This window comes from Malania oleifera, chromosome 6 (genome assembly GCF_029873635.1).
Source record: "Malania oleifera isolate guangnan ecotype guangnan chromosome 6, ASM2987363v1, whole genome shotgun sequence".
NCBI lineage: Eukaryota > Viridiplantae > Streptophyta > Magnoliopsida > Santalales > Ximeniaceae > Malania > Malania oleifera.
The window spans coordinates 1,322,626-1,346,151 of record NC_080422.1 but is presented as its reverse complement, the minus strand read 5'-3'; the positions used below and the strand labels follow the sequence as shown (position 1 = coordinate 1,346,151).

Sequence of the window (23,526 nt, the reverse complement as noted above, 5' to 3'; positions counted from 1 at the left end):
CGGCTATATGAATCCTTTTCCGCCAATTTATGCAATCATGGACCATTTCTTTTGATAGATTCAAAGATATTAAATCCTTACTCACTATCTGCTCCCAAGTTATTTTAGGTTTACCCCTACCCCTTCTACTGCCCCCCACAGTAACTAAGTCACTCTTCCTCACAGGTGCACTATAAGGCCTACGTTGCAAGTGTCCATACCATCTGAGTCGTCCCTCCCTTATCTTATCTTCTATAGGAGCTACACTTAACTTACCACGAATATGTTCATTCCTTAATTTATCTTTCAATGTTATACCACTCATCCATCTAAGCATCCTCATCTCGGCAACTTTTACTTTTTGGATATTATGTTTCTTCGTCGCCCAACATTCTGATTCATATAGCATGGCTGGTCTTATAGCTGTTCTATAAAATTTCCCTTTTAATTTTAAGGGTATTCTACGATCACATAGAACATTTGAAGAAAAATCATTTCCATTACATTTACTTTCTACATCGAATACTATTAAAAATAAAAAATTTATTTATATAATTAAAAATACTAAAAAATAAACTGTACAAAATTATCTATTCATTGATTTGGTATATTTTTTATTTTATTTTTCACTTTCTTAATTAATCAAATATGAAAAAATAATCTCTTCCCTACTTTTCTTTCATTTCTTTAACATTTTCTAAGCTCAAATAGGAGGAAAAAAAAAAAGAGAATAATTTCTGTGTGAGGAGATAATTTTCCCCCCTGAAATTTAAAAAAGAAGAAAGTGAAAATAAAAAAGAAAGTAGAAGCATACAATTCTTGGCCAAAAAGAAAAGAAAAAGAAAATGAAAAAACTTGTTAATTCTGGTTCGGGCTTTTGGCCGTTCTTTGGTGAGGCTATAAATTGTGCGCGACTCAAAGTTCGGAAGGTCCGAATGGTTGAAAAAGACGGTAAGAAGATTTCTGAAGTCTTGTCTGCAGGATCCGTCCGCCCTGCAATCTAGGGTTCGTCCTACACGTTCCTCTTCAAATTTTCGGACATTTTCGCAACAGTCTCTTCTTTGCAGCCCGATTTCTTCTGCGATTTTCACTAATTCACGGTTTGTTCATTTTCTCAATTCTTGCTCGGAATCTGAGCATAATCTATGTTCTTCATCACTCTGTTTACCCCCAAGTTTCTTGTATCAAAGCTTTTGTTGAATCTGGCACGGATTTTGTTTGGTGATTTCTTGAGTTTTAATTGAATTTACAGATCTTTGCTTAATAATTTTTACTGATTTATTCATCTCCGCCTTGCAGGCTTAATTGGATCATGACGATTCCTGATTCGGGCCTTCTGATGGAGAACGGAGCAAGTTGCCTGCCTTACACTCCGGAGGAAGAGAAGCGAATCGTGACTGAGTTGACAAATGCAGCGGAGTCCAATTTGAAGGAAGGGAACTTGTACTACGTTGTTTCAAACAGGTGCCTGGAGTTATCATTGATTTTATTTTTGATCCCGCGGATTTGAATGTTGTGCGTTATTTTGTGCTCGAAAAGATAAATTTATCTCTGCGTCTTTTTTGTTTTATTTTGTTTTTTCGTTTAATTTGTGCTCACCAGGAGATTCGTTGCTTTCTTTCTGTTTGTTTTGTTTTGTATTTATTTTTGTATAATAATCATGATATACCTGAATTGTCGCACCCTGTGCTCAAGCACAAGAAAAAAAAATATAAATATTTTGGTTTGATACTGAACTATATGACTCAGCCAAAGTGCATAATCGGCTGATTACATGCAGGTACTTGGTGTGAGTCTAGGTTTGTCACTTACCTTGATTTTAGTGGGCTATGTGAAATTAAAGGATGGTGCACGTGTGGAATGTGAGAATTCTTGTATTCCAAATGCTTCTTTATAGTTACTATAATTTTGTTTGAAAGGATGGTTCATCTTTTTGTTGAAGTTCTAGAAATGTAGTTTCATTTCTTTGTAAAATATGATGAAACACATGAAACACTCATGTGAAGCAACAGTAGAAAGAAATTTTGGTCACTTCTAAAATTTCCCTAGTAAAGGTACTAACAATGGAAATGTTAGTTGTTTCACTGATGTCTTTAGAATGAGGTTGGAGCTGCAGTGAAGGTCTTATACACTAGAATGGAATCAGGAGAGAAATTTCTGTTTTTTATTAAATAAACCAATTGAAAGCCTATCTTAAGAGTATATGGGAGCTTTTGGTGGCTGCTTCATCTTTCTGCTGTTGTAGCCTTTCTTCCAATGATAGCTTGTTCACTTGAAGCAAAGGTGCTGATTATATGGCTAGGTCAAGATTCTTAGAGGTTTAGTGGGGGTATGTTGCTTGTATGTTAGCCTATTTACATATTCATATATTAATTCCACAACACTCTGTTTTGTTTTATGGAAAATGACCATTGAAATTACTTTCTACAATTTTTGATGTTTGATTCTTCTACAAAATTTTAGTCAAGGAAATAGGTCATCTGGTTAATGGAAAAAGAACCTTCTAATGAACAGCATTGTTTCAATATAAAGTTGTTTAGTGGAAGTTGCTAAATGGAGGTTCAACCTGACTATGTTCACTTGACAACATTCAATTCTACCCTTTAAAGGTTAATTTCTAGGAAAGCATTTACTATGCAGAATATTTTTTGTAAGGAGGATTTTCTATGAAACGAACTACGAGCAACAACAAACCAAGTGTTAAGTCGCACTAAGTGGTGTTGCCATGAATCCTTTTTGGCTTCCTTGTCGATTTACACAACCTTGGGCAATTTCAATTTGAAGGCTGTTAAATTTCTACTCATTATCTTATTTCAAGTTATTTTAAGTCTATTCTCACCTTCGTCTCCCACTAACTCTCTCATCTCTGATACCATTTGGCCTACTTTGTAGGTTCCCAAACCATTTTGGTTGCCCTCTCTTATCTCTTTTTCAATAGGTGCGATGCCTAACTTACTGTCAATATCTTTTAATGTTCTATCACTTATCCACCTTAGGATTCTCATTTTAGCAACTTTTACATTTTAGATATGTTGTTTCTTAGTTGCCCGACATTTTAATCAGTATAGCACAGCTGGTCTTTAAGCTACCCTATAATTTTTAAAATTTTTTTTTTCTTATTCTAAGGGGGCATTTAGCTTATAGAATTTTGCATCCAACAAAGTTTAATATTACTGGAATATTAGATTTCTGTAATCATATTACCGTTCAAGCACAATTCCTCTGTTTGGTTCACTAATAATCAAATTCTTTGGAATGTTGTTCATTTAACCCCCCCTCTAAAAAAAAATTCATCTCTGATCTTCAGAGAACACAGTATTCCTCCACTGTAAGCTCGATTTGCCAAAATCCATACTGCCAAAATTGCTGAAAATTTTGAGGGAAGAATGTGTTAGAGATCTGGTTGAGCCCCTGCCATCAAAATCACTGCCCAGCCTACAGACCACTGGAAGCCAATGCCTAGCTACTCGTCGTGGAAATCATCAAGATCTGGGGAGCATTCGTGATGGCTTCACTCATCCACATCTCATGTTCTCTGTGGAGACATTCAACTACTTACTATTGGTTTCCGCACCAATAAGCCAGATTGTCACCATCATTGACTTCTTTATTGCTTGATCTGTCAGTGGAGCTGAGGGGGCTTAAGTGGTCGTCTAAGGCGCCAGCGGCCTTCGCATTGCTGTTTTCCTGATGTTGGGAGATGTGCACCTTGATGCTGCCGACCTTGGAGGGGGAAAGAACCATGGTGATGTGAGGTAGAGATGTGGGTTTTTGGTTGACATTGTCAGCATAAGGGGGGGAGCAAGGTGTTGCAGAGGTCGGGGTGCTTTAGGTGCTTTGGGTCAATGGCAGAGGAGAGGCACTATGCTCTTCCAATTGCAACTTCCCCCTATCAAGTATACATTACCCTAACTTAAGAAAGTTACAATACGACCTCTTAAATGGTAATAATATTTTCCTAAAATGTAGTTAAATGATATGATTGGTAATGTTGAATGGAATTCTAAATTTCTTTTGCAGACCAAACATGGGTAGATAATCACGTTACCGGAATATATAGTACTAGTATTCACATTCCATGAACCAAAATTCCCCTAAGGGTATTCTACGATCATACAACATGCCCAAAGGACTTCTCCATTTTATCCAACCTAGTTTAGTTCAATGTATTACGTCTTCTTCACTTTCTTCCTCAACTTGCATAATAGATCCAAGCTATCGAAATCTACTGGGGTTATTAATTTCTTGACCATCAAGAAATGTTCTCTTTATTTTTGCTTTGCTTGGAAATGCCCTCGTATTGGCTAATATTTACCCTCGTTGGTGGGTGTGTGTTTTCCATACTCATGAAGGTTTTAAAAGCGATGCATTGCTCCTGCTCATCCAAATGTTTCTTGCTGTTATGTGATTTTTGTTAAAGCAATTCTCTTAACATATGTTTCTCTTTATTTTCTAGGAATACATGCTGCTAGAATTCTTTGACTTAAAAGGCGTTCTTGAGGTGCGCCTTGATGCATTTTGAGGTTAAAATACCCCCAGATATAATATAAAAGGCGAAAGTCCCCAAAGGCATATGTGTTTTGGAATTGGGCGTTTGCATGGGCCAGAAATACTCACATTTCACGCCTCAACAGACGAGGCATGCACATTTTGGGTCTCATTATTTGTGCAATAAAAAGCTTCCATGACATTGGCTTACTCTCTCTTTCCATCGGTCGATGTTCTCCAGGAAGACTCCTCCTTCAACAGGACGACTAGGTTGTCTCTCTTCAGCCAATCTAGCACCACGACTCTCTCTCTCTCTCTCTCTCTCTCTCTCTCTCTCTCTCTCTCTCTCTCCAATCATCGACCAACCTCAGATCTTTTGCAGATCTGTGCCCTTGTTTTCTCAGGCGATTTCTTTCCCACGTAGAGGATCTAATTCCGGTTTTCGATACCCTTCTACCCACAGCTGCTCCAGATCTTGGTGCAGAAGCCTCTCTCTTTGACACTCAGCTGCTTCGGATCTTCATGCAGAAGTCTCTCTTCTCAGAACCTAGCTGCTTTACAAAAAAGCATCTCTATGTACAGACTTATCTCACTTCAGAGAGAGAGAGAAGAGAAGAGAAGAGAGAGAGTTGTGACTGAGTCAAACTTTTTTAATTAAGAAAGGCGATGAGTTTGGAGTTAAATATTTAAGCTTGGATGGGCACGTGGCAGTGGCCCTGTAATTCATTGCCGATACCCCACAACTAGGACTAGCTTGAGCTTTAGACTCTTTAAGCTATTTTTTGGGGTAAAATTTAAAGAAAATGCTTTATTTTAATTATCAAATAAAATTCATATGATTTTTAATATGTATAATTTATTTTTATATATTTGTAAATAAAAAATTAAATTCTCAAAAGGCTTACACCTCAACGCCTTGAGGCTTATGCCTCACCTTGTTACGGTTAAAATGCCTTGCCTTACGCCTTTGCCTTTTAAAACATTGTTAGAATTATTTACAAGGGAAAACATGTTTAGCATGCAGGCTTCTCTGATTTTGTATGGCATAATATACACACATACATACATACATACATACATACATATATATGATGTGCAGAGGCGATAACATGTTTATCTATTTTTGCACCTAGCCATATGTTAAATTTCCCTGGGTTTTTGGACAACTATTGCTTTTTAAGTAAATATAAGATTATATAAGAGATTCAGAGACACTCTTGGTGAAGATTATCATTTGAAGTTTATTATTGAGATTTGTTCTTATATGGGAATTGGGAAGCTAAAATCACTTTGATTATCATGAAGTAAATAATGATTATAAGGATGAGAAATATAAATTTTGAAATAAACTATAATTTAGAGTTTAGACAATGACAACAACATGGGGGTGATACCTGGCATGGTTATGGTGAATCTAATGCAGTTATCTCATGAATAGTGTATTTGTGTTGAAGTTTAAATGGATGTCTCATTCTTGTATTAAGATTTCTAAAATAAAAAAAGATTACATAACATTAGCTTTTTTACCATACTGATGGAGCAACGCGGATTGAGGTAGGAAGAAAAGATTTGATAGCACTCCCATTTTTAGAGGAAAATTTCTTTATTCATGTATAATGGTGGAATAAACACGGGCTTTTACTCAATGGTAAGTATGTGAGATCTAAACCTAGCCAAAGATTCAATCATGGAAATAGCCTCCCCGAGCATGTAGGTAAGATTGCATGCATGTAGCCTATCCTAGACCGCGAATGCTTCAGAGCTTGTGAGTTTTAAATATTTTATATGCATAATTGCAGAAGGACATGCAAATGATCCCACCTGGCAAGAGATAGGCTTAGTTATTGTTGTTAGCATATTTACCATCGTGGTCTTAATTTTCTACAGAATTGTTGAAATTTCCATTGAAATTTCTGCTACTACCACCTCTGAAATCAAAATGGCAGTCAAATTTTCGCCTTGCAAAATCGCCATCCAAATTATGAACCAAAATTTATTAAAATTGCAACATTTCAGAAAATTTTTTCAAAAATTTGACTATGGAAAAAAATTTACCTGAAATTGAAATTTGAGATTCAAAACCCTAATTCTCTTTTAATATATCTTCTTTTCTTATTTAAAATAAAGGTCATTACGAGAAGGGTATGAATAATAACTTTCATATTTTTGAAACTGCAAATGGACATTAGCTACGACATTTTATTTGGCCTTTAAATTCTAAACTAGTTGTATTTGTGTAATAACTAAAATTTAACTGATTTCTGAATTTTAACTATATTATATGAATATGTTTAACGTGGTCATTGCATTGCAATTAGTGTCCCCATACCTGTCACCGATGCATCTTATTTACTGTATTTTAGTTGTAACTCTTGCATTATATTGTCGTAGTAGTTTCTTCAGCCCCCTCCACCCCCCCCCCCCTCTCTAGGGGCAAAAAAAAAACTCCATGCTTTCTTCAAGTTTTCAATATTTTTGAAATTGAAGCTGAAATTGACATTGACTTTGAAATTTCCATTAAGAAATTCCTGTACTTTTGGAGTTTAGAAATTTATTTGAAAAAATTGGAATTTAAAACCTCATTCAACATGAATGTGTTATATATGTCTGAAAAATGCCAATTAACATACCTGTGGTTACACAACAGCCTTTTTATGCTGTGCTTAATGTTGTCACCCCCACTGCAGACTCTGAATACAAGGTGCTGCTCAGAGGGCACATCAAGGAGGCTTTTATAATTTTATTTGATTTAAGTTTATATATGTAAGAATGATTGCAGTTCCTTTACACATGCCTGCACACAAACTTACGATGAACTAAGCAGAATATTTTGAAGGGTTAGAATTTTTAAGTGGCTAAGCCTCTGAAAATTTATATTTTGGTTCCTCTTAGACTCCACCTGTGATGATGACCTGACAAAGTGCATGTCCTTTTTTGTTTGTGTGACAAGGAAATCCATACATATACTGGATTGCCTACTTTATTATCTTTAACTGGATTGGAAAGAGTTTTCTATGCTGGAAACAGTGATTGAGTTCTTTCATCAAATTCAAAGATTTTAGTGTTGTGCAGTATGCAGGATCTCCTGCTTGTTGAACTAGGATTGAGCTTTTGCATGTTGATTAAGAAATGAGTTCTTTCCTTATTGAATTCAACAATATTTTATTGTTGGTTAATATGTATGAGCCATGGGCTTATTTGTAATGCGGCTTTTAGATATGCTGATTGAACATTCATGCAAGCTGCACGATGACCTAAAATGACAATAATTCCATTGTTTGATCTTGTAGTGAAAATACACATTTTTATAGATTTGTGAGTTTCTACAACTTGCTGGGCAGTTATAACTTGTCTTAGTTTTGGCTGTATTGGGTTTGTTAAAGATGGTCGAGGAAAGACAGAGTCGCGGGGATGAAAATGACACCGAAGTTTGCAAGACTATTGAGTTAATTTGGGGAATGGGATCCACTATTATGCTTTCTTTTGAATGATTCAGCTGTGTGGAATCTAAGGAATTGGATTGTAACCAAGGAATTTGATCAGACCAATGTTGAAAGTGTGGTAACTTCAGGATTTTGACAAAAAATTTGTGATGACCGTTATAAGTTTGAAAAAAATATGTTGTATTTTTATTTTAAGTTTGTTGCCTTTTCCTGAATTGTCATATTGCTTATTATTTTCCATTATCTAATAGTTCCTGTGATAGTTACATTACGTTTTTGGGGGGGTTTGTTCTTCCACTTGTGACTGATGGGAGCTATTATTTTTATGGATTTCACCCTGAAAATCTCTTTTATTTATATATTTTTCTAAGATCTTTTGTAATTAACTTCAATTGTGGTTGTGATGAGATTCCATTTGTTGTTTGAGCAGGTGGTTCACAAGTTGGCAGAAATACATTGAACAAGGCAGTGGTGAATATTCAATTGGTGGCCAATTCCCCAATTCTCAGCATATGAAAATTATTCCATCGAAAATGGTAGAAAGACCTGGACCTATCGATAATTCGGACCTTGTTTTGAATGAAAATAATTGTGAGGGTGATGATTTAGAGCTTATTAGGACACTGGAGGAAGGGCATGATTATGTATTAGTTCCTCAAGGAGTTTGGCAGAAGCTTTTTGACTGGTAATTAGTTAGCATTTGTATTACCTTATTACTCAGATACTCTTGCTGTATCATTGTTGACATACTTTCCTTCCTAAATACACCTGATTAATAAATAAGAAGCTGTTTGGGACAACTTATAAAAATGACTTATGTGACTTCAGGTAAATTATGTTTTCCTATTTTAATTACCAAGAAAAAAAGGTTATGCGAGCCATATGTCACATTACTACACAAATCATTTTCACAAGTCACCGCAAACACCAAGCCATGTGAATGTTAACAAACTTCTATTTCTCCGAGTGGATAGATTTCTCTCCTTGTCTGGTACTTCTAAGGTGTCTTTGCATGCTTTTTGTAGCATTTTATGAATGCTTTGTCATGTAATGAACATCCAACTTTTTTCTCTTGTTTCTCAGCTCTTAAAAGCAGTTGAGATTTTAGTTAAGGCTTTACATGGGTTTGTGCTGAGAGAATAGTTGGTATTTTTTGTTGTAATACTGCAGGCAGTGACGGATCCAGGACTCTACAGTCAGTGGGGGCTGAGGCTCTCATGTATAACACATTTTAATTTTTTTTTAATTTATATATTTCATAATATTTAAACTTTTAAAATTATTCATTCATAATTATGAACTATTATATTTTTAATTTAGACATGACATTGGAATACTGGCAAAAAAGGGAAAAAAAAACTCAGTTTTTTACTACATTCATTTTGAAAAAAGATACACCTTACAATTATCCTTGATGAATTTTCATGTTTTGGATGCTCCATAATCAACTTATTTGCAATATGCTACTGAAAATCTCTCTCTGGTTCTCAATATAAGTGACTAAACAATTTAGGGTTCAATATGAAAAAGAAAAAAACACTGGGATTTACCTAAAGTTAAGACTCATAATAAATAACTCATGTTGCTTTTAAGAGCATGGATTTTGTGCCTAGGATTTGAATTTGTTTGGATTTAGACCAAAGTCACAAAACTCAGTACAATTTTGGATTACATTTTGTCCAAATCCACACATATCCAAATCAGATACATCTCCCAAACACAGGGTCAATGTTCTGAAATATTTTATGACATTTTTTGAAAATTATAGGAATCTAAACTTGTTCAGTTGAATTAGTCCCCAAATAAAAACTTTAAAAAATTGAATTGCCCTCCCTAATCTTGTTTATTTGAACTTAGAATCCATGTTGAGTGAGTGCAATTCTAAAAAATACTACTTTTTTAATCCCATTACGTAGATATGTTATAATTAATTTTTATAAATTGAGTGGGGACTATAGCTCACACTTGTCCCAATGTGAATGTGGCCCTGACTATAGGCACCGCTGCTCTAGTTTGTGTCCATACTCTTATGGTATAAATGTTTAAATTTTGGTACATTTCTTTTGTTTATATGTACTTATAAGTTTTCATTGTGTTTGCTAGGTATAAAGGAGGACCTGCATTACCTAGAAAGTTAATTTCTCAGGGTGATCTTAACAAAAAATTCAATGTGGAGGTTTATCCTCTGTGTTTGAATATAACTGATTCCAGAGACAACAGCCAATCTGTTGTAAAGTTGAGTAAAAAGGTAATACATTTCTATATTAAAAATTTTCAGTGAATTTCTATCTATATTCCATATGATGTGGCTATTTTTTAAGTTTAAGCTAAATACATGCAGCATTGGCTCGATGCTTTGCATTCTGGGTTGCTGTTACTAATTGGGCATCTGTTTCTAAACCTTAAAGACATGCCTGCGTAGGGAATGTGATTGTTGATTATGCTGCTTCTAACTTGGTTGATTTGTTTCAGGCTTCTGTAAAAGAGCTTTATGAAAGGGTGTATGCAGTTAAAGGAATAAAGCAAGAGAAGGTCTGTTGTATGATATTTGTCTTTAGGTATTCCTTCGTTTACCTTCAATTATCATACTTAATAGAAACTCAACTTTATATTTCCTTTTATTTTTTGCGGCAAAAAATCAGCAGGTTCGTATTTGGGACTATTTTAATAAGCAGAAGCATACAATATTGACCATTTCAGAACGAACTCTGGAGGAGTCAAACTTGCAGATGGACCAAGATGTGAGTACCCTAGACAATTCGTTGTTGTGGGCATATGTGGTTCATTCCATCTTTAGATAAATTTCTGCACTAATATTTAGGATGTGAAGCATGCAGCTATATGTATCAGATGGGTAATAGTCCAAGAGATGTTTAGGGCCTATTCAGTTGTGGAAAACAGTTTTAAGTTTCCATTTTAGTTTTCCAAAAAATTACAAAAAAGTTAGCTAAACTTTCATTTTACAATGTTTTTATGAAATAAATGAAAATAACAATAAAATGTTTTGGCTCTATTTTCTTGTGGAAATTGTTTTGTTTTCCACTTCAGATTTTTTAAATAGTTACACAAATGCTGCTTCCAAATTTTATATAGAATATTAGGATAACATATTTTTATTGTTTTTTTCCTGGATTTCTAATTCTTTACTTTGCATTATGGAGCATGGAATTTGGATCTTGAATTTTGATTTGTGTGAAATATGTATTGAGTTTCTTCCAAACTTGCCCAAAATCCATGATGTCATATGCTATCTTATATAATTTTGTAAAATTGAAAAATAAGTTGTCTTTTTTGTATTATTTTTGAAATTTATAAATAAAAAATGAAACATTATTACTTTTAAACAAACTCTTTATTTTTTACCTTTTTAATTTGAATCTTGAAAAAATAACGGAAGATTATTAGAATTTAATTGACATAAGAATTCAAGAATATCCTTGAATCATGTTGATAGAAAAAACTAAAAAGGAAGCTTCCCTCAAATAGTCTTGAGAGGCTTATTGTTATTGTTGTTGTTGTGTTGTAAGCCATCTATGCATGTTATGGTCTCCATTTTTTTTTTCCCCTTTTAAATTCTCTGCTGTGTTTTTAGGATCTGATTCAGGCTAACTGTATTTGCTACCATGATGGAAATACAACAATTTCCCCTACTATCTCTATATGTGTGACCAACTTATTTTATCAACCTGGCCATGGCTGTGTTAGGATTTGCTAAAGGATTATGATTACTTCTGGTGATTGATAATCATGAATATTGAGATAAATTAATGGGTACTTTGGACAGACTCCTGCCAAATGATGAGGAAGAAGTTTTGGTTTACCAGTTGTCTGTTTGTTGATATGTCCTTTTTCTCTGCAGATTCTTTTGGAGGTGCAGCTTGGTGGAAGCTGGCCATCTGGGTTTGGTATGGATTCTACTGGAAATCAGTTAGCTTTGGTACCAATAGAACCTTCAAGATCATCGATGACAATTGCAGGGGGGCCAGCGCTGTCTAATGGCTATTCAACAGGTCACAGTTCCAATTTGTATCAGGCTAGTGCTTTAAGCTCAACATTTACAGATATGGAGGAAGGATATGATGCTTTGAATACCACTACAAAAGGAGATAGGGGAGGCTTGTCCGGACTACAGAATTTGGGAAATACTTGCTTTATGAACAGTGCTATTCAATGCTTAGTCCATACACCACCTCTTGTTGAGTATTTCTTGCAGGATTATACAGAGGAGATCAACAAGCAGAATCCCTTAGGGATGCATGTATGTGGCTGCTCTTAGTTATTGTTTCATCCTGCTTTTTTAATAAGAAATTAATTTAGATTGAACACATTGTGGAAGCTTACTTAAATCATGTAGCATAGGTTCCTAACATCTGTTGTAACTGTGCAGGGTGAGCTTGCTCTTGCATTTGGTGAGTTGTTGAGGAAGTTATGGTCCTCTGTCCGAACTGCAATTGCACCACGTGTATTTAAGGGAAAGCTTGCTCGGTTTGCTCCTCAGTTCAGCGGCTATAATCAGCATGATTCACAAGTTAGTACTGCATTATGTCACATCACTCCTATGTTTAATGCTTTAGTATGTGTATTTGAATTTCCCTGGAGGCTCCATTTTCTGTGTATACTTTTTGCCTTGAGGGGTTTGAAGGAAAATTGACAAAGGATCAATTCCAGCAATACAGTTAATTTAGGTTGGGAATTAATGTTTTTCTGATGCTTTTTCCTTTTCTAAGCAGGCGTTATAATTACATTGTAGTTGTACCATGTTTACATCTATTGATTCTCCATTTTATTTTATTTTCTTTTTCAATTCTGTGGAGCTGATTGAGTAATTGTAATTTTTCCATCACCTCTAATCCCTCATGTAGGCAAGTGTGTAGGCACCTCATAATGGGGCATAAGGCTTGTCTGTTGTTGTATGAAGTGGGATTGTGTGGATCTTGTGACGCTAAACTTATTGTGATGGTGCCAGGGGTTATATTTGTACTTAAGCATTTACTGATTTGAACAAGACTTCTCTTTGAGGACAAAAAGAAGTGCATTCATGAGAAGTCAAATGGTTGTGGGTTATATATGTATTTATTTATTTTTGAAGAGTACTTGTTTATTACTAGTTATCAATGTTTTAAAAGGCAAAGGCATAATGAGAAGTGTTTTAACACTGATGACACTAGGTGTGAGCCTCAAGGCTTTATAGATAAGCTTTTTGAGAGTTTTATTTTTTTATATGTTGAAAAAATAGGTGAAATTAGAAAACTAAAGATAAAATTTGAAAAAAAAAATTCAAATATGATTTGTAATCTACTGTTAATCCAAAGCATACAAACTTAAGTTCATTCTAGGAAATCATGCCAAGAGATAATCACAATATTACAGAATTCAAATTGTTTTTATGATCCAAGATGTAACTCTAAATTGTTTTGGAAAGGTCAAGGTTCAAAGAGCTTAGAGATTCACTCATATTAGAGCATTCCTTAATCCTTTCATATATACGCCCGATTAAAGGTGCCTGCCCTAGTTTACTAACCAAATCTGAGAAAAAAAAAATTCATAAACCGAAATGCATAAGCGTCAACTACAAAAAGTGCAAAAGGCTCCTTTTGCTCAAAATACATAAGCCTTTCTGTAATATGTGTTTGCCTTTCAGGAGTTGGATATTTTAGACTATGCCCTGGCCTTTGGGGCATTTTAGGCATGCCTTGTCTTGAGATGATCCTTCATTGTGCCTTTTAAAATATAGCTCTACTTAAAAACCGGATTCACATGACTGAAATGTGAGAGATCTGCTGGTTAAACTTGAAGAAATTTCTTGAGAAACATTGCCTATTTCTTGAGAAATATGTGGCCGTGTCTTGGGAGCACGTGGCCAATCGTCAGCTGCCCCTGCTTGCCAGATCTGGGCCATGAGTTTACTTGTGTGTTTCTCAGGGCAGTGATTAATTTTCTTAAACAAAGAAAATGGCCGCTTGTTTAGATTAGTTAATGGCTATGAATGGTCAACAACTGGAAAGTGTGCATTATAAAGAATTATCAGTCTTTTGAGGTGTGCTAATGAAGCCTTTTCTATAACTTTATTAATGACTGCATCGTTGAGCCGGTCCAATTGGCATTGAAAAGAATCTCAAATTGATCTTTGTTATGGCATGTATCTGCGATTAAACATCGATCCCATTGTATGATGAGCATGGAGATTGGATGTCTAGCGGTCAGATGTGCTAAGGATTGGCTTTCTTCTTAAGGCTAGTCTGTTGTCATCAACTTTTTGTTGCACAAGGGTTTGACTGTCTTGTGATGGGAAAAGTTGCAAAAGTTCTTCCATATGACTTGTCAGCATGAGAAATTGCCAATGTTTGTTGAGCTTAGCATTAGCGCTGGGGATTCTTTACACTGGGTGAGGTGAGTGATGGCGTGTGGTGGGTTTCATGGACAGGTAATTTTTGGGAATTGGTGATCTACATCCCAAGCGGGTGCAAACTTTTATAAGTCTCTTGATGCATTGCAGTTATAGTGTCTAGACTGCAAGTTCATCTGAATAGAAATTATACTGTTGCTCTTCCACATAAATTATGAACCTCTCTTTCAAACTAATATGATAATTGTGTTTATTGACTGAGTGATGCTTTGTATTACTTGGAATGACACTGGAATTTTGCTCTCTAAAAAGTCGTCATTTTAACTTATGTTTGCATTTTTACGAGGTTTCCAACTCTCAACTTGAGCAACTTAATATGCATGATGACTTAAAATTTGATGTCCCATTTCTGTCTTTTCATGTTCTGTTAAATTGTTTAATGAACTAGTTGAAAACAATATTTGAAGGCATATATTTTTCAACAATCAATCATATCTTGGTTCCAGTTTTTTGTAATGTGTTGTTTAGCTGTCCAAAAAACCCGTTAGAATTAGTTTTTTTTTATTTCTTTTATTTTTTGAATTTCTTAGTTTCTACTTGCTCAATGTATGTGTTTTTATATTTTAAATGACCATTTTTTAATACTATTCCTTTAGGAACTCCTTGCATTCTTGTTGGATGGGTTGCATGAAGATTTGAATCGTGTTAAACAAAAGCCATATATTGAAACAAAGGACTCAGATGGTCGCCCAGATGAGGAAGTTGCAGGGGAGTGTTGGAAAAATCACAAGGCACGGAATGATTCGTTAATTGTGGATGTTTGCCAGGTGAGCAATTTATTTATCTATTTATTTGGAATTTGATCGCATTAATTTTTCTTTGAAATATATGCGTAAATAATGTGCTATTTGTTCACATAATGCTTCTACAATAACTGTTGAAATATTGAGTAAAGCAATCAAATTACTTGTTTTTTATTGCTTAGAAAATATTTTAGCATAGACGTTGTGGTATTTTGATGTGATGCAATGTATGCAATATTCTAACACATACCAATATGATAATTATTTTCTATCTTTCGTTCATTGGGATACAACAACTAAGCCTTACTCCTGACTGGTTAGAAGTTATCTTGTTGCATCATTTGAAGGCATTGCTTTTTTACGTTGTTTCACATTTATTTTATAATTATGAACCTGGGACACTTTGAATTTGTGTCCATTGTTTATTTCACTTAAAATTCCAAAAAGTTGAAGTAGGCATGGTAAATGCCCACCAGATCAACTTGCTTTCATCAGCCATTAGAATTCATTGAAAAGTATGTGCTGAGACAGTACTTAATAAATTTCCTCTCTCGAGTCATGGTTGTGTTACATAGGTTTCTTATGGAAGCATTTATGCTGTGCGCTCTGTGACTGGTCTAGATCTTATTATCCTTTAAATTGCCTGTTGATTCTTATGGAGCATACTGGCGATTGACAAGTCCATCACAGCAGGTGGATGGAATTATTTTGTATATAAATTGATTTCATCATTTGTATCTTTGCAACAATTTTATTATTTTATTTAAATTGTCCCTTGGACTATTGTTTTTTCTTTGCCCTGGAATCTTTTGTGAAGTGTATCTGAGATATGTCACATGTTGGTATACCTGTGTTCTAGAGTAATCGTTGCTTATGGAACCTTAACACTTGACTGTATTATTTGGTTACTAAAGGAATTAAATGTGTTGACAATCTGCACAGGGTCAATATAAATCGACATTGATTTGCCCAGTTTGTGGCAAAATTTCTATTACTTTCGACCCCTTCATGTATTTGTCATTGCCACTGCCTTCCACAGTCACTCGGATGATGACAATAACTGTGTTTTATGGCGATGGGAGTGGTCTTCCTATGCCTTATACTATAACAGTGCTGAAACATGGCTGTTTTAAAGACCTCAGCCAGGCATTGGGTTCTGCATGCTGCTTGAATAGTGATGAAAGCCTTCTGCTTGCCGAGGTAAGCCCATGTTGTTTTTACTGATTCTTTTTCTTTCCTGTAAATAAGGGCTCTATGTGAAGGGGAGCTTAGGCACAATGGTAAGGTTATCGCCGTGTGACCTGGATGGAGGTCACAGGTTCGAGGCGTGGAAACAGCCTCTTGCAAAAATGTAAGGTAAGGTTGCGTACTATAGACCCATTATGGTCCGCCCCTTCCCCGGACCCTGCATACGTGGGAGCTTTGTGCACCGGGTTGTGTTTTTTTTTTTTAAAGGGCTCTACGGACTACAGCCCTAAATTTAAGGTTTATAGGGAGATGATGGGTGTTGGGGTAATGGGGAGTTGTGGGTCTACAGCCCTGGGCTCTACAGCTGCATTATAAATTTATTAATGGGGACCATTAGTTGATAATTTACTTCAATTTAAACTTGTTGAAGAAGGGAACTTTTTAGGAAGAATGAGGCAAACAACACAGGTTGAAAACTGCCCATCCTCCCTTAAATAATAGTAGAGATTATTTTGTTTATAGTTTCTGCCGCTCCTGCACTCTTTAACACTAGTATTTCAATTTTCAGGTCTATGAACATCGGATATATCGATACTTGGAGAATCCTTTGGAACCATTGTCTTCAATAAAGGATGATGAACATATTGTGGCTTATCGACTTCCAAAGAAGCGAGCAGGATTGACAAAAGTAGAGTTGATTCATAGATGCTTAGAAAAGTAAGTTTTGATGTTAGGCATAATATTGCCTTTGCGGGTCTGGAAAAATATTTTTCCGATCCATGATTAACATTCTAGTTTTTCCAGATGCACACCTGATAGTTTGAAGGCTGGTGAGAGGAAGCTTTTGGGAACACCACTGGTTACTTACATAGATGACCTACGAACTGGAGCAGACATTGATGCTGCTGTTGACAGAATGCTCTCTCCTTTAAGAAGGAAAACAAACTTTTCTTCTACAAATGCCAAGGAGAACGGTATTGTTTCTGAAGCTGTTGATAAACCATTGAACAACTGCAGTACTCGATTTGGAACCGGGGATGACTCAATGGATGGCAGAGACTCGGAAGAAATGTCCACCAGGGAGTTGTCTTTTCAGCTTTCCATTACTGATGAAAGGGGTTTGAGCTGCAAGCCTATTGAAAAGGACTCTATAATAAAACCCGGTCTATCTGTAAAAGTTATGTTGGATTGGACTAACAGGGAACATGAATTATATGATGCCAGCTACCTCAAGGATCTCCCAGAGGTTTGCAAGAATGGGTTCACTGTGAAGAAAACCAGGCAGGAAGCAATTTCCTTATTCTCTTGCTTGGAGGCATTTCTAAAGGAGGAACCTCTAGGGCCAGATGACATGTGGTATAGTACTTTAAAAGACATTTTTCTATGGCAGAGTTTCACATTTGCAGATCAATTACAATTTCATATAAACTTAGTGGCGACACGTGTCCCACCAAGGTTCAATTTTAATGTATAATATAGATATATTGTTATTTAATTCTTGGTAGCCTGGAGTTCAGATCTTCAATTTGGGTTCGTATGAATTTAGACAAAATGCAATACAAAATTGTATTGACTTTCGTCCAATCCCTCACATTCAAATCCTAAGCCTGAAATCTATGCTTCCAAATATTTTTAGGCGCTTCTCTAAGCATTTTTAAAATTTTGATGCAGGTATTGCCCTAGGTGCAAGGAGCATAGGCAGGCCACCAAGAAGCTAGATTTGTGGAGGTTGCCAGATATTCTTGTTTTCCACTTGAAACGATTTTCATACAGCAGATACCTGAAGAACAAACTTGATACCTTTGTGAATTTCCCCATCCATAATCTTGATTTGAGCAAATACGTGAAAAGCAAGGATGCACCTTCGCAATCTCACATGTATGAGCTATATGCCATCAGCAACCATTACGGTGGCCTAGGTGGAGGGCACTACTCTGCATATGCCAAGGTAAAATACATGACCCCAGCTCGGTTTATGGGAATATGAAACTAGTCTGATGCTTTATTATTTTTTGTTTTAGCAAGATAAACACATTTTTGGATTTGTTTGGAACTTGAAAAAAAATAAACTGAGAAAGATACAGGAAAATGTGAGAGAACAATATCTATAGTAAAGTAGCGAAAAACCTTTGGTTTTTCCTAGTTTTCAAGCAAAGCTTGAATAAATTTTCATCTTAAGGGTGTTTGAGATATAAGGACAAAGGAAAATTGATTTCTTCATTATTTTTCCCCCTTTTTTTTTTTTTTTTTCACAAAATCCTTTATCAGAACACAGCCATTATGATTCAGTATCATTTAGAATTTGGATCACTTTCACAAGTTGGTTTAATTGTATCAATTGTGCAGTTAATAGATGAGAACAGATGGTACCATTTTGACGACAGTCACGTTTCCCCGGTTAGTGAAGCTGAGATCAGGACCTCGGCTGCTTACGTGCTATTTTACCAAAGAGTTGGATCAAAGGTGGAGCAGGGGCACCGTCACTCTGTTGTGTAGATGCATGAAGGCCCTGTTTGGGGTGTGGACAGTTGCATTTTGCAGATTTTGCAAAGATCATAACCATATTTTGCGGGAAAAAAGTTGAGAGATTTTGATCGTGGTAAGTAGCTGCGCTTGCAGAAACATGGGTGCCATTTGAACGAAGAATGGGGACATGTTGATTCACATATATGGATGTAAAACCTGTGGCAGAGGATGTGTTGGTCGGAGCATTGTTGTGGATTAACGTTGGTTTTCTGTTTATTAGTTATTTTTATTGATCAAAAGCATGGCAGGAAGTAACATTGATTTACCTCACTATTATAATTTATGAAAAGAAATTTTGGCATCTCTGTGAGGTAACCAGCTTTTGTTTTGAGATGCCTGAATAAGCCTGTGTTTAATCATGTAGTGCATATATTAAAATATGTACGCCACAGCTGAATCTGATTCTGCGCTGAACCTCGCTGTGGGGGTTTTCCAGGCGATGGTTGACTTCACTTTATGTTGAGAGTATGGATTTTGAAGGTAAATTTTGATATAATGTAATATAAAATTATATTAATTTATTTTTTAAATTCATGTATTCGAATTTAATCATGAATGAGTATGATTTTGAATTACTACCTTTCACATCTTTTAATTTTCTGTTCACTAGTGACTTTTGTCTGCCCTTTTCATTAACCATTCCCATTTGATTCAGACATTGGCTGTGACAACAAATTAGGGGAGTGCAGCGAAATAGTAAAAAAAAAGAAAAAGCAGGTGCTTCGTTTTGACAAATCTCCCTCTCTCATAATATTTTGGTTTTTGACAACTAAATGTTTCACGAACTGCATACAATGTTCTGTGATTTTTGGTAATCTTGAGAATGTTTTTCAGTAATTGTACCATAAAAGATGATAAATATGAAAATGGGCGGCGACTGATAAATTTATCAATTTGTTAATTCACTTGTCCTAAATTTCTTTTTTATTTTAATTATATAGTTGTGAAAAAGGCTCGGAATGATGTAAATCACATTGAAAGTTACCTTGTATTATGAACAATCCATGAGCAGAAAGCGGTAGGGTAAGGCATGTCCAATATAATCAAATGAGAATAATTTGCAGCGAGACCCATTTGAAGCAATTTTACGTTGGCACATCCACAATGGAATAGAATAATATTCTTATTGTCGCTACCCTAAGGAACAAATGGGATACAATCATACCTGATCAATGCATATGTGGTCTACCACATAGCACCCCTAACTGCCATAAAAAGCAGCATATATAGAAAATATAAAATCAAAAGGGAAGAAAGCAGCAAGCAATGGTTGGGTGACAACCCAAAAGGAGAAAAGTGACGCCCATAATTTTTGTGCTTTCAGCGGAATTGAGGAACCTACCCCTGCCTACACCCTTCAACGATCAGTGTTGATTAGAGATTGAATAACTACAAAAGAGTAGTGATGTGGGTGGATGTGCAGAAATGGTCGCGTACAAGCAAAGACAAGAGAATTATCTATATGGCCTTTCCTTTCCTCTCTTCCTTTCTCCCAATCTCCCTCCCTCCCTCCTTCAATCTCTCTGCGGCTACCTATGGCTTATCCGATACGAGAGAGGAACAGTGTAATTTGATGCCCTACGAATTTTCAAATTTAATATTTGTTTACACCGCTCTGGAAGAAGAACAGTGTAATCCAGCTCAGGCATGGAAACAAGACGAGGCTCATCGAATGAAATCTCTCCTGCAACCAATATATACAACGCATTGATCAGTCTATATTAACAGAAACTACCCATCAACCAGGAAGAAAAATGAGGCAGCAGAATTAACGATTAATTGGAAATACAACTGTAAACGAAGCTGAACTTACTACTAAGCTACTGTCTGTCTATTTAAGGTTGCCAAAAAAATTATTATTACCATTGGGTGTCTATTCTTCGAAACGAGAAAGCCTTACTTTAAGAATTTAATGGTTTACTAAACAAAAGGTATTATCATAGAACAAGTTAACAATCTAAATTCATTAAAACAAAAAAGGAAGGGGCGCACGTTAGATAAAATCAGTAAAGCTGCAGACTCACCGTGGCAAAAGAAATTGACAAATAACCCGTGGAGGAGCTAGCCGGCGGCGACTCCTGCAACGGCGGGGAGACGGTACTTCCGCTACTCCCGCCGGTACTTCCGTTGAGTGCGAGCTGATACGCGGGCGTTCCGTCGGGCTTAAACAGCCCGTAATTCCTTTCCGAAGTCGGTCCCGGTTTCATGTTCTCATTGAACAGCGCAAAAACGTAAATGTTCAAATCGGAGCTCGGCCTTGACGGCGTCCCTTTCTTCTGAGCAATCAGCTTCATTAGATTCCCGTTGTACTTCTTTGCATTCTCCAGCGTCGCTCCGACCTCGTCCTCATCGCCCTTCGACGGCCATCCCGTCTCTGAGATATGCACGGAAAGCTTACCGTACCCCAGCGAGGCTAGAGCAGTATAAACGGCGTCGATCTGCGCGAACAACATGTTGTCGTAATGCAGATTCGTGCCTGGATCTACAACTCCTTGATTCGGTTGAAAAAGAACGAAATCTATTGAAATCTGCTTCGGACTCCCCTTGTAAGCGAAGTAAGGATAAGCGTTAATCAGGAACGGCGATCCAGATTTTTGGAGGAAGCTCAAAATAGGCGAAATGTATTGGCTCAGATCTTGCCGGAAAGCGCCGGCGGACGGCGGATAAGAGGTCTCGAGAATCGCTAGCGAGTGCGCAGTTGTAACACAGACCTGCTTGTCTAACCGCAGATTAACCAAAGCTTTGTGCACGCCTTCCATAGCGGGAAGGAGGCTATCGCTGAGGGAAGTGTCGTTGAAGGTCAAGATCTCGTTCCCGACAGTGATGCAAGTGATATTAGTAGCTGGCAAGTAAGGCTGAAGGTTGGATTTGATCCAGGCCTGAGCTGCGTCCGGATCTCGCATCTTGGATAAGTACTCGTTTCTGACCCCCACTATGAACTCGACGCCCGAATTCGCAAACGCGTGGAGGACTTGGGGGTCAGCGTCGTAGAGCTTCACCTTCGTGGCGCCGATCGCTCGGACCAGCGGAAGGACGTCGCTTGGTTGCGGCAAGTTGTTGGCGATCAGGCCGTAGTTGATGCCCATAGAAGCAACCATCGCAGGAAGTAACACCAAACCTACACAATTTTATATGAATAAAAAAAGAAAAAGGAAAAAGAAATTAAACAAACAAACAAACAGCAGATTTAGCTTGGAGATGGACACAAAATGAATGATGAAACAGAGAAACTAATATACCTGAGAGTAGAGGCAGCACTGAAGAACAGCAGAACGTAGTGAGGTGGTCCATGGTAGCTAGCCGCCACTTGCAGGCGGAGAAATCGCAAATCGGGGGAGATCGGCGGAGACGGCAGTGCGGGGGCGGCCGGTGGAGATGATTGGCGGAGGAAGGGAGAAGAATGTTACTCTCAGTGTGGGGGTGTATAAGTAGAGGTCGGGAATAAAATATCTTGAGATTCCGTCGGTCGTCAATATTATAGATATTTGAGTGCCGGAGGAAGGGGCGGCGCCGCCGCCGTGGGTGGCTTGTCACAGAGACAGGGAGAGAGAGAGAGTGGACGGTGATGCTGTTAGGGAGTGCGCAAAATGGACACGCAAATGTGAAAGTGAAGGTGCTGAGGCAGCAAAATGGGATAGTGGAGGAGGATGTGCAACATATAATATAATAATAAAGTGTTCTTAAATTTCAGTTTCCCCATCTATACCTATTCACAATTATTCACCCCTTGCAAAAATAATCATACTTATTTTTTATATAATAATTAATAATAAAATTAATGGTTTGATGATACTTTTAAATTTAGATTTTAAAATTTGTGAAAAAAAATATACAAATTTTGGCATTAGGGAGGTCATAGGCCAACCATTCGATCCTATTCAATAAGCGGAGCTCGTTAATTGCTTGTTCTCCAATCGGTGATATGGGTTTCAGTCACACATTTATGTTTCAAGAGTATCGTGTCCTTTCTAATAATAAATAGAGTACGTTACATAAGTTGGTACCATTTTAATGGAATCAACATGACACCCTTTGATCACTGAGTATTGTTCCTAAGAGCATTCGAGATTTACATATTTAGTAATTGATTATATATCTTGTTCGAAAAATTGAAAACCACAAATAAGCGTCTTGCTTTCGAGATGATGAGAGACCTATATATATATATATATATATATATATATATGAATTAAAATACAAGTTGACAAAATAATTAAAATCATAATTTTTTTTTCAAAAATAATTGAAAATTGTATAAACAAATCAATTTTTATAATCCAATTCTAAAATAGATATAATGCCAAATAATCACTTAATTTTATTCTGAAAACTAAACTTTTATTATTAATTTAGCACAAGAAATTATCAACGGTACAATTATATAGCATTTTAAAGATATTTAGCTATAAAAAATTTTCAATCTTTTAAATAAGAAATCAATAAGAAAATGAAACTTTAACTCCTAATTATATAATAGCTTTTGACTTATATACCATTCACATTAGATTTTATTAGACCTCAACCTTTGTTTTAGTCTTCACTTACAAAAATTCTAATAATTAAAAATTAAAACGTGTATGTTCGATATTTCATACTCTCATATTTAATATATTCTTTTTCAAAAAACAAGAAAAGTGAATTTATCTCGTGATATTAAAAAATAAATTAATCTTCATAACTATTCGTAAGTATTAAAAAAATCTTTATAACTATTCCAAAATACTCTTAATCTATATTTAGGAAGCTTTTGGAT

The 23,526-nt window shown here is 36.1% G+C and overlaps 2 protein-coding genes across 5 annotated transcripts; one reads left to right on the top strand and one right to left on the bottom strand.

Annotated features, from left to right (window-relative positions):
• Positions 1-804: 804 nt before the first annotated feature.
• Positions 805-19,353, top strand: LOC131158821 (ubiquitin carboxyl-terminal hydrolase 9-like). Of its 4 annotated transcripts, none has more exons than XM_058113718.1 (15): positions 823-1,079; positions 1,279-1,443; positions 8,341-8,595; positions 10,014-10,158; positions 10,383-10,442; positions 10,556-10,651; positions 11,770-11,815; positions 11,888-12,168; positions 12,298-12,438; positions 14,913-15,083; positions 16,002-16,259; positions 16,816-16,964; positions 17,052-17,603; positions 17,919-18,195; positions 18,594-19,353. In XM_058113718.1, exons 2-15 carry the CDS (start codon positions 1,292-1,294, stop codon positions 18,741-18,743), a joined length of 2,733 nt encoding a protein of 910 aa, XP_057969701.1. In that variant the 5' UTR covers positions 823-1,079; positions 1,279-1,291; the 3' UTR covers positions 18,744-19,353. The 4 variants fall into 4 exon arrangements, with proteins under 4 accessions (XP_057969699.1, XP_057969698.1, XP_057969701.1 ...); XM_058113717.1 differs by having other exon boundaries at positions 10,553-10,651; XM_058113716.1 differs by having other exon boundaries at positions 805-1,079; positions 11,770-12,168.
• A 525-nt stretch (positions 19,354-19,878) lies between these two features.
• Positions 19,879-22,442, bottom strand: LOC131158820 (glucan endo-1,3-beta-glucosidase 11). Its single transcript, XM_058113713.1, has 3 exons — positions 22,013-22,442; positions 20,798-21,891; positions 19,879-20,457 (listed from the first exon to the last, which is right to left on the bottom strand). Exons 1-3 carry the CDS (start codon positions 22,062-22,064, stop codon positions 20,368-20,370), a joined length of 1,236 nt encoding a protein of 411 aa, XP_057969696.1. The 5' UTR covers positions 22,065-22,442; the 3' UTR covers positions 19,879-20,367.
• Positions 22,443-23,526: the final 1,084 nt, after the last annotated feature.

Coding starts and splice junctions, on each gene's coding strand:
- LOC131158821 (XM_058113715.1), top strand. CDS start 1,292: ATGACGATTCCTGATTCGGGCCTTCTGATGGAGAACGGAGCAAGTTGC. Junction 12,439..14,912: donor ATAATCAGCATGATTCACAA/GTTAGTACTGCA, acceptor CTATTCCTTTAG/GAACTCCTTGCATTCTTGTT. Junction 16,965..17,051: donor ATTCATAGATGCTTAGAAAA/GTAAGTTTTGAT, acceptor TAGTTTTTCCAG/ATGCACACCTGATAGTTTGA.
- LOC131158820 (XM_058113713.1), bottom strand. CDS start 22,064: ATGGACCACCTCACTACGTTCTGCTGTTCTTCAGTGCTGCCTCTACTC. Junction 21,892..22,012: donor AGTGCTGCCTCTACTCTCAG/GTATATTAGTTT, acceptor AAAATTGTGTAG/GTTTGGTGTTACTTCCTGCG. Junction 20,458..20,797: donor TGTCAATTTCTTTTGCCACG/GTGAGTCTGCAG, acceptor TATTGGTTGCAG/GAGAGATTTCATTCGATGAG.